General features: G+C 40.1%; 2 protein-coding genes across 2 annotated transcripts; one reads left to right on the top strand and one right to left on the bottom strand.

The window, feature by feature from the left end:
* Nucleotides 1-618: 618 nt before the first annotated feature.
* rbm4.3 (RNA binding motif protein 4.3) lies at nt 619-4,146 on the bottom strand. Its single transcript, XM_034210588.1, has 4 exons — nt 3,959-4,146; nt 3,075-3,497; nt 2,327-2,974; nt 619-2,005 (listed from the first exon to the last, which is right to left on the bottom strand). The coding sequence occupies exons 2-3, from the start codon at nt 3,481-3,483 to the stop codon at nt 2,343-2,345; spliced, it is 1,041 nt and encodes a 346-aa protein (XP_034066479.1). The 5' UTR covers nt 3,484-3,497; nt 3,959-4,146; the 3' UTR covers nt 619-2,005; nt 2,327-2,342.
* A 4,878-nt stretch (nt 4,147-9,024) lies between these two features.
* Nucleotides 9,025-12,248, top strand: tifa (TRAF interacting protein with forkhead associated domain). The gene is made up of 2 exons (XM_034210545.1): nt 9,025-9,169; nt 9,583-12,248. Exon 2 carries the CDS (start codon nt 9,628-9,630, stop codon nt 10,141-10,143), a length of 516 nt encoding a protein of 171 aa, XP_034066436.1. The 5' UTR covers nt 9,025-9,169; nt 9,583-9,627; the 3' UTR covers nt 10,144-12,248.
* The last annotated feature ends 1,658 nt before the right edge of the window (nt 12,249-13,906 follow it).

Below are 13,906 nucleotides of genomic sequence, written 5' to 3'. Positions count from 1 at the left end.
GTGAGCTGTTAAAGCATTTTCAAGTATCAAGAATAATGTACCTACACTGGATTGACTTTTCCAACTTAAAACAAAACTTATGAGGCAAAATACCTCTAGTGAGCAGCCCAGCCCTTCTTATATTTTGTGGCCCTCGGTGAAAAAAGTTTGGACACCCCTGTTTAGATAGATGTTTTAGGGACAGTGTTTGAAAAAGGTTTACAAAAAGCTTCTTGGTTGGATGAGAAGAAGGGTGACCTTTTATATACCTGTCATCTTGTTTGGTAAATTCAGTAAAACGCTCTTTTAATGCTCTGATTCTGGACTTTATCATTCGTTTAATTTATACTTTCTGGTCCAGACAAATACACAGAACCAGCTGTATTTCTGCAACATATGGCTGTAACAGTGCTCATTTTCAATGATCAGAAACACACAGGTGTTAGTCATGACACCAACTCAGGTGTCTCTACTCGGGTATATCTAAATGGAATTCTGCCATCGTTATTTCAATTAACACACCTGGGAATGAAAAACTGAATAAACTCAAACATATCCATTGTGTGTCTTAAAATTGAACAAGGAAATGTTATCAAAAAAGACGCACAATAAATAACAGTCATTAACATTGACTCCATGTTATTGTTTTAAGTATTTTATTCATGCAGTTCAGTTTCCAAAACAGCAATACAATACAAATAACTAATCAAAATGGTGTAAAATCAGCTACTGTTGCAAATCCATTGTATTGTTAATCGACTTCATGTTTTCTGGGGATGTAAAACCTGTGTTTCAAGTCCTTTATGTCAAATTAAACTATTTTCTAGCTCAACAAAAACAAGCTAGTCTGACTGCGCCTCTTATTTTAACCCTTGCTGGACTTGAAAACACTGCCACTGCCTAAAAAGGGACTGTCAAATATATAGGTAGCTTTTTTTCCCCAGCAAACACTGGTGATATAAAGCAGATTTACAGCTGTTAATAACCAAACTAACACTAGTCAATTGTCTAGATTTTCACTAGTACAAACCTCTGTAGTAAATAGGTCTAAACTAGAAATATAGGGTTGAATGTGAGCATGTGCTGTCAGTATTTTATACTTCTGTTGTCCTTAAAGCCCTGGACTTACCTGTTGCCTCTGCAGGTCTCCAGATGCTACTCCAAGTGAACCCGTTTCAGTTTGGGCACTGAAGGGGACAGGTTAGGGCATGAATGATAAAAGCTTCAGCATTTTAGACAGGTGGAGAGATGTTTCTTTAATCAGCGTGACGATTTTAACAAGTTTGTTTTATGTGACATCGTTAATAAATTGATTATGATTTAGAGCTGATTATTTTTTCGAAAGATCTTAGGAGTTGGCGAATCATTTGAAGCGATTACAGTGATGTCTTTTTGAGCGCTGGCCATGATTTTGGGCACATCTGTGGACAACATTACTGCACAACTCCGTTTATTAAAAACAAGTTCGACAATGGACAGGTTTATGTGAACGCTTTGCGGAAAATTTCCTATTAACATACTTTTTTACATTTGTCTGGGCAGTTAAAAAGTGTTCAGCAACGCCATATGGAGCTTTGTTTTTTTTGCGATGGGAAAGCGTAACACAGTGGAACCAACGTGGAGATTAGATTTAATACCAAACATGATACAGTTCAGTTTAATCTACAGATGTACACAAGTATCGCCTATACTGCTGCTGAAATTATTCAGCTCTCTAAGGTCACACACAACATCAGAATACTAATCTTTTTTTTTACGTTAAAGTACAAATAAAAAAACTCCGCCTAATTCATCGTAAATCATTACAAAAAAAAAATGCTACAGCACAGTAAGAAACTAAAACAATCAGGGAGGAGACAAACTAGTAAAAACTGTCCCAAAATAATAAAAACAGACGTGGACGTCGGCAATTCATTTCCTCCTGTGAGCATCGCAGTAGAACGCAACGCGCTCAGCCACAGACGGGAAGAGGATAGTGTCACGAGCATCAGGAGGCGGCGAGCGGCGACGCAGTCGGATGACGATCCTGAAAAAAGAGCAGATGACACAAATGAAGCGTCTGCAAGTGGTGTCTCAAAGCACGTTGTTCCTTCTGAGTTATCTACGTGGAGTTCTGCTTCTCGAGGCGTTCTCAGACTGAGACCTCTGTCTTTGTCGGATTATGGCACACATTTAAACTGATATTAGCTGATAAGCAAGTAATGCGTTACCAATGAAACTTGGTGAATGTCACCTTGTACGCATGCTTTTTCAAACCTTGTTTTCCCAACAAGATCTGGAGACAGCCTCCGCCTGTTCAGGGACCAAATGTATGACAAAAACCAGTCTACCTCAGGCCTATTCTCACCTTAACATGCCAGGGCTTAATAAGCGTAGCGTGCAGGCGGTGGCGGGGGCAGCCGTTCTGCGTAGGGGTCCCTGGCGCGTGGAATTCCGTATGCTGGAACCCGGGAAACGGGAGAGAGTCGGGAGCGCTCGTAGGAGTAGCCATTACTGGAAGGGGGCATTGGTGCGCTAGGCGCTCTCCTTAGCGGACTGCGATCTCGGGCGTAGTACGAGGAAGGGGGAGGTGGGAGGGGGCGACGGTCATATGGGTCGTGCGACGAGGTCATAAGGCGGTCTCGGACGACGGATGGAGGGGGAGGGGGAGGAGGGGCACCGCCACGTTGGTCCTCGTATGAGGGGATGCCATACGGACGGGCTCTGTACTTCTCGTAGTAATCTACCACACCATATCTGTCCCTCTCACCCTCATAGGGGCGCTCGGGATAAACGGCTCGTCTAGGGGGAGGGGGTGGCAGAGGAGGGGCAGGGTAACCTGGGGGAATGTGGCTGAGGCGCCCTCTCATGTAGCTGGGCGGAGGGGGGGGCTCATGCCTCTCTCCTGGATAACGAGGAGGCCAATAGCCTCCCCTGTCTGGGGGAGGAGGAGGGTAGTCGTCCCGTTCGTCATGTCTGGGGCGACTCTTGGAAATCTGGACATGGATGCGTTTGCCTAAATAGGAAGAAAAAACACAGATAAAGAAAACAAGTTGAAATACCCAGATTTAAAATGAGACAACTACAACAATACTATTTAACAAATTGTGCTTTACCTTGAAATTCAGAATTATCCATTCCCTTGATGGCATCCATGGCCTCATCAGAGTTGGCCATGTGTACAAAAGCAAAATTCTTGACAACAGCACACTCTGAGACTGTGCCATACTCTTCAAAGAGAGCGCGGAGCTCGTCATCAGCTCCCTTCTCTACATTGGCTACATGCAGTTTGATAGATCCCTGGTTCTTCCCGTGGCTGGCCTCCACGTTGATCGGTGTGCCGTGAAGCTTGTACAGGTGCAGATTCTTAATGGCTTTAGTAGCAGCCTTCCGGTCATCCATGTGGATGAAGGCGTAGTTCTTGATGATCGCACATTCTGTGACCGTGCCGTACTCGGTGAAGAGAGCCTTGATTTCCTCCTGGTCTGACTCTCGGGGAAGGTTCCCCACAAAAATCTTCACCATTGTTAAAGATCTGTCTAAGAACAATAATAAAAAAAATTAAAAAACATTATACAAAATGTATTCAGTGTTATAAAAGGTATGCCTTAATACTTTTCTCTGAAACTCAAGTAAGTCCCAGAGGTAAATTAGGTAGGCCCTTTCATTGCAAAATGGATGCACAGTTCTACATGCACTGGTTATTTTACAGGCGATGCCGAACTTAATTTAACATTAAACGTTTATTTGAGCTGTATTGCTACAGCAATACAGCTCAAATAAACGTTTAATGTTAGCGCATGGTTTTAGTTTAAACACAACTATTGGTCTTGCTTTAGCAAATGTGCTAGTGCTAGCAGTTAGCTTTGGTTAGCTTTCTAGTCTAGACACGCCATTACACAAAGCATCGCTCCCCACATTTACACAAAAAGTAAATGCGGACGAGTAAATAATAATATACATTTATATTGCTGTTAATATCGAGCCGCTTTTTTGTTACCTTTTATACCGGGCGGCCTCGACAAAGACTTCTAACCCGTTTCAGGATCTTTCCTTCGACGCAGACTGCTGCCGTTTGGGATTTCTCAGCGCGGTATAGATATAGATTCTACGGCTCTGGGTTTTCTCGTTCTGTGTTCTTTGTGTGTCGCCATTACTGCCGAACGACAACCACAGCGCCCCCAGTGTCCCGGGGGAAGCCTATGTGGTTTTATAGATTGTGTTAACAAATCATCGCAATTCGTGTATGGAAAATACAATTAAAATATTTTCTAACTCGTAATTAAATCTACGGATACAAGCGGCCGAGATGGGTTTTCTCCGCAGGGTGGCTGGTGTCTCCCTTAGGGATAAGGTGAGAAGTTCGGTCATCAGGGAGGGACTCGGAGTTGAGCCGCTCCTCCTTCGCGTCGAAAGGAGCCAGTTGAGGTGGTTCGGGCACCTAGTTAGGATGCCACCTGGGCGCCTCCCTAGGGAGGTGTTCCAGGCACGTCCAGCTGGGAAGAGACCAAGGGGTAGACCTAGGACCAGGTGGAGGGATTATATCTCTTCGCTGGCCTGGGAGCGCCTTGGGATCCCCCAGTCAGAGCTGGTTGATGTCGCCAGGGAAAAGAAAGTTTGGGGCTCTCTGCTGGAACTGCTACCCCCGCGACCCGACCACGGATAAGCGGGAGAAGATGGATGGATGGATGGTAATTAAATCTATACTAACTGTGCAACATATACCTTTACTTTGACTATCGGGATTCTATTCCACTATATTCTAAATGCGACACAGAACAAACTGAAACGTCGACTTTAATTCAATGTATTATGTCAACTAATTTCACATAACTATTAGGTTAGTTGAAAGCAATAATATTAAGGTGAACCTAATATGTTTTAATTACATGTAATTGTATTGCTTTCAACAAACCTAATACAGTTATGTGAAATCTGACATAATACATTTAGTTAAAGTCAACGGTTCAGTTTTTTCAGTGTACACTTTTATAAAATGTTTTTAAAACATTGCTATTATTGTTGTCAACATGGGTGGGTACATTTGTAAATTGTAATTTGTGTAATATCTATCTCTAATATTTTATGTTTGCCTGTTATTTGATATTGTGCTGTTTTGCCTCTTTACTTTTACTGTAACAATGTACACGTCTACTCTGTGGAACTAATATAAGTGGCAAAGGGTCAACAGGTCATGGTAGTGAGTTGTTACAGACCCCCCTCAGCTGTCAAAGACTCCTTGTCTTCACTAGCAAATCTTTTATCACAACTAGACTACAAGGAAATAGTGCTACTTGGAGATTTTAACTGGGATTGGTTAACTGCAGTGTCAGAGGATTTAAAAAACCTTTGTATCTCTTTGAATGTTACTCAGATTGTTGACAGTCCTACTCGACCAAATATTAAGTCCCCTAATAAATCCTCCCTAATTGATCTCATTTTAACTAATGTTCCCCATAAATATTAATCTGTGGGAGTATTTGCAAATGATCTGAGCAATCACTGTGTTGTAGCCACAATTAGGGACACTAAGGTCCAAAAGGTTAAACCTCGCATTATCATTAAGAGAGACAAAAAACATTTTGTTGAGCAGGGTTTTGTGCATGATCTGTTTGATTTTGATTGGGGTAAAATCGATCTGTGTGCTGATGTGGAAACCGCATGGTCTTATTTTTATCTTGGTTTTATGGAGATCATTGATAGACATGCACCCCTGCGTAAATTTAGAGTAAAGGGACGAGAAATCCTTGGTTTTCTGCTGAGCTGTCTAGTCTCCTTCATGAGAGAAACAAGGCCTGGGCAAAGGCTAGACAATCAGGCTCAGAGGTAGAGTGGCTGCGTTTTAGGCAGCTAAGGAATAGCTTCACTTCAAATGTCAAAAGTGCAAAGTCGAAGTACTACTTGTCAGTTACCACAGAAAACCTAAATAATCCTAGGAAATTTTGGAAAGCAATAAAATCGATATCCACCGGTGAGATCCGTAATGAGCTACCTCCGTGCCTTACCACAGCATCTGGCACTATATCGGACAGGGCCACTATGTTAAATTGCTTTAATGAGCATTTTGTGTCCTGCGGTTCTATGTTTGATTCTGTGACTAACTCTGCTTCTGTGAACACCCCAATCCGTGACTCTGAACAATGTGGTCTGGAAAACCCTTTCAGTTTTACTCCTTTTACTGTCAATGTTGTTCATGAAGCCTTATCTAAGCTAGATCCTAAGAAACCGGCTGGCCCGGACAACGTAGAACCTTTCTTTTTAAAGATAGCTGCAGATTTTATTGCTCTTCCTCTTACTACTCTTTTTAACCTCTCCCTCAGCACAAATGCAATTCCAAAAGTATGGAAGTCAGCGTATGTCCTGCCTCTACTAAAAGGAGGGGAGGCAACTATTTTAAATAACTATAGGCCAATCTCTAAATTGTCAGTTCTGGCGAAGGTGCTCGAACGCCTAGTGAGTGAACAGGTAAAGGAGTTTTTATGTAAAAATGACATCCTGTCTAAACATCAGTCAGGCTTCAGAAAACAACATAGCACCATCACTGCCACAATGAAAGTGGTAAATGATATTACGAGTATTTTAGACAATAAGCAGAGTTGTGCAGCTCTATTTATTGACCTTTCCAAAGCGTTTGATACCGTCGATCATCGCATCTTAAAGCAGAGGCTACTCAGTATCGGCATATCCAGCCATGCAGGTTGGTTTGTGAACTACCTCTCTGAAAGGTCCCAATGTGTTCACTTTGATGGGCTGTCTTCTGAGTGGTTAAACATTGCTAATGGTGTTCCTCAAGGTTCTGTTTTAGGTCCACTTTTATTCTCCATCTACATCAACAGTTTAGGTGAAAATGTGGATGATGCTACTTTACATTTTTATGCTGATGATACCGTGATGTATTGTGCAGGTCCCTCCATTAAGGAGGCTGGTGTTAAATTACAGGCTGTTTTTAACATTATTCAGACTCAGCTTGCTGAACTTAAGCTTATTTTAAATGTTGATAAAAACTAAGGTAATGCTATTTTCAAAAGCTAAAAAGACACCAGAGCCTGTTTTGGATATTGTTACTATGCAAGGACAAGTACTTGAAGTGGTTACCAGTTATAAATACCTAGGTATCTGGCTTGATGATTGTCTTACTTTTAAACTTCATGTCAATAACCTGCTTAAAAAGCTGAGGGTTAGGCTAGGTTTCTTTTTCAGAAACAAGTCCTGTTTCTCTTTTGAAGCCAGGAAAGGCTAGTCACTGTGACCTTTTTACCTGTGCTGGACTATGGTGATTTGATGTATATGAATGCACCTGCCCATTGCCTGGAAAAGTTAGATGCCGCCTATCACAGTGCCCTGAGATTTGTTACTAACTGTAAAGCACTTACTCTTCACTGTACCCTGTATGCCAAGGCAGGTCTGCCTTCACTAACTGTACGGAGGCTCAGTCATTGGTACATGTTCATTTACAAAGCCATGTTGGGTAAACTACCTTTTTATATCTGCTCTCTCGACGAATTGAAAGTACATATTGCCTGAGATCTCATAATGTTGTTTTATTAAATGTGCCAAGTGCTAGGACTGTCTTAGGGAAGAAAGCTTTTAGTTGTGCAGCTCCACTAAATTGGAACAGTCTGCAAACATGTTTAAAACTGAGCACTTTGGTTCCCCTGCATCATTTTAAAACTCAGCTGGGTGACATGCTGTTTGATACTCATGGTACCTGTCTCTGTAAATAGAGTTTGTAATCTGTACCCTGTACATTATGTTGTATGTCATCCTTATTGTTGTTCTGTTGTTTTTATGTTACATGTGTAACTAATGTCCTGCAGGTCACCCTTGAAAAAGAGATCTTTTGATCTCAAGGGGCTTCACCTGGTTAAATAAAGGCTACAAACAAACAAACAATAAAGGTTTTCTGATTGTGATTAACTTTGTTAAGTTATACTTTATGTATCAGGTGATACAATAAATACATCCTGCTGTTTGAACAAGTAGACATATTTTGATTTGTATTGTGTTTTTATGTAATTAGGCTGTGATTGCCTTATATTCCTTTTTTATTATGTACATGTAATATTGTTTAAATGTATTTTGTACTTTGCATCTATGTGTTATCAGTTTTGCCTTGGTTTTTATTTATTTTATTTTAATAAGGAAATGAATAGTTCTACAGTAAGCATTTCTACAAAATTGGTTTAAGTGCCCTTCCAGTAGCCTAACCCACATACCTGTCCAAGTTTGGTGCCTTATTTAATGACCATTATCGTCCTTTTGTACTGCTTATGTGTAGTAAAATGGTGATTAGGAATGCAACTAAGTACTTGTGTTGCTGTGTAAAGCAGGGTGTAGTTTCCCGCTGGTTGGCAGTGTCAGTGCCAGGCTGAAGCACAATGCTAAGACCATATAATAGATTGTATTTACTTTCTTTAACAGGTTTCAAAATAGGGAAATTCCGGTGCTAAAATGCTACGTTCAAGGGCTCATCTATGGATGGTAAATTAGAGAACAGCACTCCAAAGCTAAAACGAAGAGAAGAAACATTGTTACAAAGTTAGCAGGGGGTAAAATGAAGATTTTTGGCTAACGGGATATTCAGCACAATCATTTAAAATACCCATGCAATACTTTATTTTATTACAAAATGCTGTCCTCCTAGCATTTTTCAATTGAACAGTCGTCATAGAATGCCAAAAACATTTCCCACAACAGAAGATGACCCGGAAGGTTGCATATCCATATTATTCTTATTATTTGATACTATTATTAACAGTAACAGTCTAAAAACAACATTTTAGACAACTCAAATGTTAATAAATGTTCTGTTAATCACCTAACGAACCGATTAATTTTAACACTGGAGGTAATGACTCCGTAGGAATTGTGTGTGTGAGTGGAAATACGTTGTGTTAGGCTGAAAAGTTGGCTAAAATGTTTATCTATACCCCAGTGAAAAGTTTAAACGTACGCTAACCGAACGAAACTGAAATAGAAATAAAGCTTTTCCTCTTCATTGCTTTGTAACATTGAGTTTTACGGACTTGTACATGAATGCATCAATACTATGTGAGAATGACGAAACTCAGGTCAGAGAAGAACAGCATGCAGAGAGTGGAGGTAGTCACCCGGTTTTCTCTCAGCACCAGCACCGTTATCCTCCGAGTACCTTTAACTACATTCGATTTGCATTTTTCAGTTTCTTCCAAATAAAAACTTCGACATTCAGGTAAGGCACAGACCTATAATAGTCATTGTAAATGCACACTCAACATTTTTAGGGAGTAGGGATGCAACTAACGCTATTTCCGTTATCTTTGATTGTTTTTACAATGTGATTGTTGATTGTTTTCTTTAAGTGTATACAATCTCAGAAAAAATTGATAAAATGTCCACCCCAGTTTCTCAAATTCTATGTCTTTAAATTAGTGTATGATTGTTTTGAGTTATCAAGAAAAGCAGTACACTGTTTCTCTGTCCATCCATCCATCTTCTCCCGCTTATCCGTGGTCGCGGGGGTAGCAGTTCCAGCAGAGACTGTTTCTCTGTCATTAACTAAAAGTTGCCTATGTTTTGTAAACCACCCCGTCTCACTGAACTCCTAATATTTTTGATTTCCGCCCCACAATTTTATCACTAAAGGTTAACAGGCCAATCCACCATCCCCTGGTCTCCTCATTATCCACGATGAATGTGTCCCAGACGATAGAGACGGAGGAGGATCTCCTCCCTTGTCTCCATGTCAAACTCTACCACCCTCAGCAGAGCTCCAATAGTCTTTACGGGCTCATCCCTCTGGGGGAAAGAAGCAAACACCCAGCGGAGGACCCTCTCAGGCTGGGGCGCGATGGCCAGGCCTGCACTGTCGCCCTGCTCGACACCCGGGTGTCCCGCAAACAGCTGGCCATCCAAGCCTACTACACCCCCAGAAGCCGGGACATGCTGTTCAGGATCCAGAACCTGAGCCAGAGGGCCCAGCTGTCTGTGAACAGCTCAGCGTTGGACTACCTAGAAGTAGTGGATCTCCCGGACAAAGCCCTGATCCGGTTCGGACAGTACGAGATGCTGATCATCCGAGAGTCCGGCGAGGCCAAGGCCAGCTTCGAGGTGGAGTTTGAAGTCCTGACAGTGGCTCCGTCCAGAGAGACTTGCACCTGTGAGCCTAGCGTGACCCCTGTCTCGGACACAGTCATTAATGGTTAACAGTTTGCTCGGAGAACTCAGAATAATTGGCCCCAGTGAAACGGATGAGACTGCAATATGTTATTCATGATGTAGAGACTCTTTACTTTCTAACTTAAACTGCTGTGTCATTGTCACCTCATAATGTGAAACTACAGTATTATTCTGCTCCCTAAAGCTGTGATCTTAATATAATAATTACTTTAAAAATGCCTTCGTGCTTTAAAAAAAAATTAAAGTCTGTTTTTGTTAAATGGTGAATGCTGTGGCCAAAGATGCGACTACCCTCAGACACCACTATTGCTGGAACACAAAGCGGGGTTAACAGATTACAAAACAGGTTTGTCCAGTTTTGCATTTGATGAAGTCGGTTTCACATGTCCGTTAGCAGAAGTTCTCGGGACATTTAGAATTTCCACTTCACTTTGTTCCAGTAGATGTTTAAGGATGTAGTTTTCTTAACTTACAGCAAGTCAAACTATACAATTCTATCAAATTATGAGCAAAACATCTACATTTCAATAAGAATATTACAATTAGATTATCAAAAATATATACTTTTTATGCATTTTCATATAATGTAGGATTTTTATTCCTGAAACATTAAAGTAAAAGCATTAGTTACATTTTATATTATGCTGTATGTTGCTATAGCTTTCAAATAAATATAGTGAATACAAATGTACACTATTTCCATGTCACATTAAGGTATTTTGACAGATGTATTGGTGAGAGTAGATTATTCTAAAACTGCATTATGGAATTCAGATAATATTGAATTGCTTTAGCTGGCTAACACCTGCTTGAGTCATCGATCCTCTTAGGGTGGGGTTCAATTCTGATTGGAGATCCTCATCGTATTTTATTGCATTTACAAGCAATGTGAGATCTTTATCTACTCAAGGAAGCAGAAGAGCCGTGTTTCTCAGGAATGACAGGTACGCAAAGTCATAAAAGGGGATATCTGTCATACAAGCAGCATTGGCACTATAACAAATAATGCCACTGTTAACACCATTCTTGGTTTGTGGAAACTGTAATAAACCAAGAAGGGAGTGTGCAGAACGGAAGCCTCAATCGACCTCAGCAGGAAACGAAAAGGAGAATAGAAAAAAAGATACTTCTCATTTTTCAGATGTGGGAGGATTCACTTGATCAGGATGTACTCTCTCTGCCTTTGACAGTGTCAGTATTTTGTTAGTCATTTTTCTCGCTTATGAAGAAACAGTATGAACCATTGCTGAACAAGCACATCTGATGAATTGATCAGCAAACGGGACATTTCCAAATCTTATGGTTAAGTGTGATAACAAACTAACCCTATTTTCACCACACTGTATTCAAATTGAAATGTCTTTTTTGTAGGGTATGACATCACAGTTCAATTGAGGAAAATCTGTGAATCATCTCATCTGTTCATATATCCCACTTGAGGGGGAAATGTAACTGTCAATCTACATTGTTTTAAAAAGGCAAGGCAAGGGTTGATCAAATAAGACTACAATTTCCGATTTTGAAGAAAAGTGTTTATTTACACCTAATCTTCTCAAACTGGAAAAAACAATGTTAATAAATAATCAGAAAATAAAGTTCTACATGAATATAGAGAAAAGAGTAATACAAACATTGTGTTTAAGGCCATGCGATGGTTTAAAGTAAACATTTCAGAGCATTTGGACAGTCACAATTTAAAACCTAATTTCATCAGGTAGGTAAAAATGGCTGCTTAGAGTAGCACTGCTTTGGACAGATTAGCTCTTCGTCAACTTTGAGAGATCTTGCCTTAATAAGAAAAAAGGATTCATTTCTTTCCATCCAACTTGTGTTTTGGTGTCATCAACAATGCAGGTTTACCCAAGGACTGGAAATCCCCCTCCAGCTCACCAACATATGGACCAAACTTTCCCTGGAGTTTTACAATCTCCTTCCTGGAAAAAACAGACACTTCACTCAAGATCTCAAAATGCACACGTCTTGTTTTTAAATTCTTCATCCACTCGTACTGCTTCACCTTCAGGGCTCTCTGATCTCATCTTTTCCCAGCTGATGTGTATTCACTGAGGCACAGAGCAGGAACCTGCAGACAGAGACAGGGGCTGTTTCTCAATGTTGAGTAGAGCCGCTGCAGAGCCACTATTTCAAGTATACTACATCATCGAGTGGCGCCGAATGCTTTTTAACAGGCATTTAAACAGTCCTTCGGCGCCACTCGATTACATAGTATACTTGAAATAGTGGCTCTGCAGCAGCTCTACTCGACATTGAGACACGGCCATGGTCATTGATCCCACTCCTCTTCACTGATCACACCTCTCATTACCTCATACCCAGGGTGATGTAAAAGAAATAAAGAATATGTTTTTGTATACATTTTAAGACTTTGGCAGATGCAAAACTATTTTTTTTACAATCAAATGTTTTCCAGATTTGAAAAAATATTTTAAAGACTAGAGTTGATCTACCCTCTCTGAAGTCATTTTTCAGCCAATTAAGTCAAGCGAAAAACATTTTCATGTCGGTTTAAAGCAATTGTATGGAAGCCCATTTCCACCACTTAAAATTAAAATCCCCATGAAAAGTCATAGAGATAAAAAAGTCGAAATTATGAGATAAAAAGTCAAACCCGCTCCCGCCCCACTGCGTCAGGCCGTTGTGTCCTTGGGCAAGACACTTCACCCGAATTTGCTCCTGTGGGTGTTGTCCACAGTAGATGACCATTACATGTATGATCTGTATGTGTAATGTGTATTTGTAAAGCGCTTTGAGAGTCATTGATAAAGCGCTATAATAAAGATAAAGTCATGATGAGATAAAAAAGTCGAAATTATGAGATAAAAAGTCATAATTATGAAAGAAGTGCGCATGCGCTGTCTTCAAAGGTCCCTTCATCACCTTGCTGCTCTCCACCATGCAAACGGCATCTAGTCCTAAATAAGGTAACTATTACAGGTGACTTTTGTAAATGTTAGATGTTACATATAGCCTAAATATATATATAATATATATTGCTTTGACATTGCCTGTTATGAACTATAATATATGCCTATAGTTTTGTGGTAACGTTTACGGGTTAGTTAGGCTAGCAACTCACAGCAGCAGACTATTGTCATTAGTGGCGTGAACGTTACCACAAAACTATAGGCATATATATTATAGTTCATAACAGGTAATGTCAAAGCTATGAACTGCATTGTTGTAGTTTAGCTGCAATATAGGCTATATAACATCTAACATTTACAAAAGTCACCTTATTTAGGACTAGATGCCGTTTGCATGGTGGAGAGCAGCAAGGTGATGAAGGGACCTTTGAAGACAGCGCCACTGCAGCGCATGCACACTTCTTATCTCACAATTATGACTTTTTATCTCATAATTTCGACTTTCTTATCTCATGACTTTTCATGGGGATTTTTTTTTTTTTCAAGTGGCGGAAATGGGCATCCATACAATTGCATTAAAAAAAGGGAATATATAAATGAAAGGTGTTTATTTACATTTGCTTTAACTTAAATGATCATTACCAAATTATTATAATCACATTTATTCTATTATTCATTTTTGAAATATATATTTTATATTAATTAAACAAATTCAAATTAATATTTAAAACAATCTGTAGAAATCCATACACCCATTTGAGAAACCGTGTCCTAGAGCAGGAACATATTGAAGTATAAATGCAAAACCACATTTATTGCATTAGTGGTGTTTTGAAATCGATCTGGAACACTACCTACCTCTTGCAGTGGCTGCTGCTCATCTTCAGAGGACGACTTACCCTGAG

The sequence above is a fragment of the Gymnodraco acuticeps genome, unplaced genomic scaffold (assembly GCF_902827175.1).
Source record: "Gymnodraco acuticeps unplaced genomic scaffold, fGymAcu1.1, whole genome shotgun sequence".
NCBI classification, from domain to species: domain Eukaryota; kingdom Metazoa; phylum Chordata; class Actinopteri; order Perciformes; family Bathydraconidae; genus Gymnodraco; species Gymnodraco acuticeps.
This window is presented reverse-complemented; position numbering and strand designations above follow the sequence as displayed.

What these genes read in the sequence shown, in the direction of transcription:
- rbm4.3 (XM_034210588.1), bottom strand. Translation starts at nt 3,483, where the DNA reads ATGGTGAAGATTTTTGTGGGGAACCTTCCCCGAGAGTCAGACCAGGAG. An exon ending in GGATAATTCTGAATTTCAAG is followed by an intron (nt 2,975 to 3,074) that starts GTAAAGCACAAT and finishes CTTCCTATTTAG; the next exon opens with GCAAACGCATCCATGTCCAG.
- tifa (XM_034210545.1), top strand. Translation starts at nt 9,628, where the DNA reads ATGAATGTGTCCCAGACGATAGAGACGGAGGAGGATCTCCTCCCTTGT.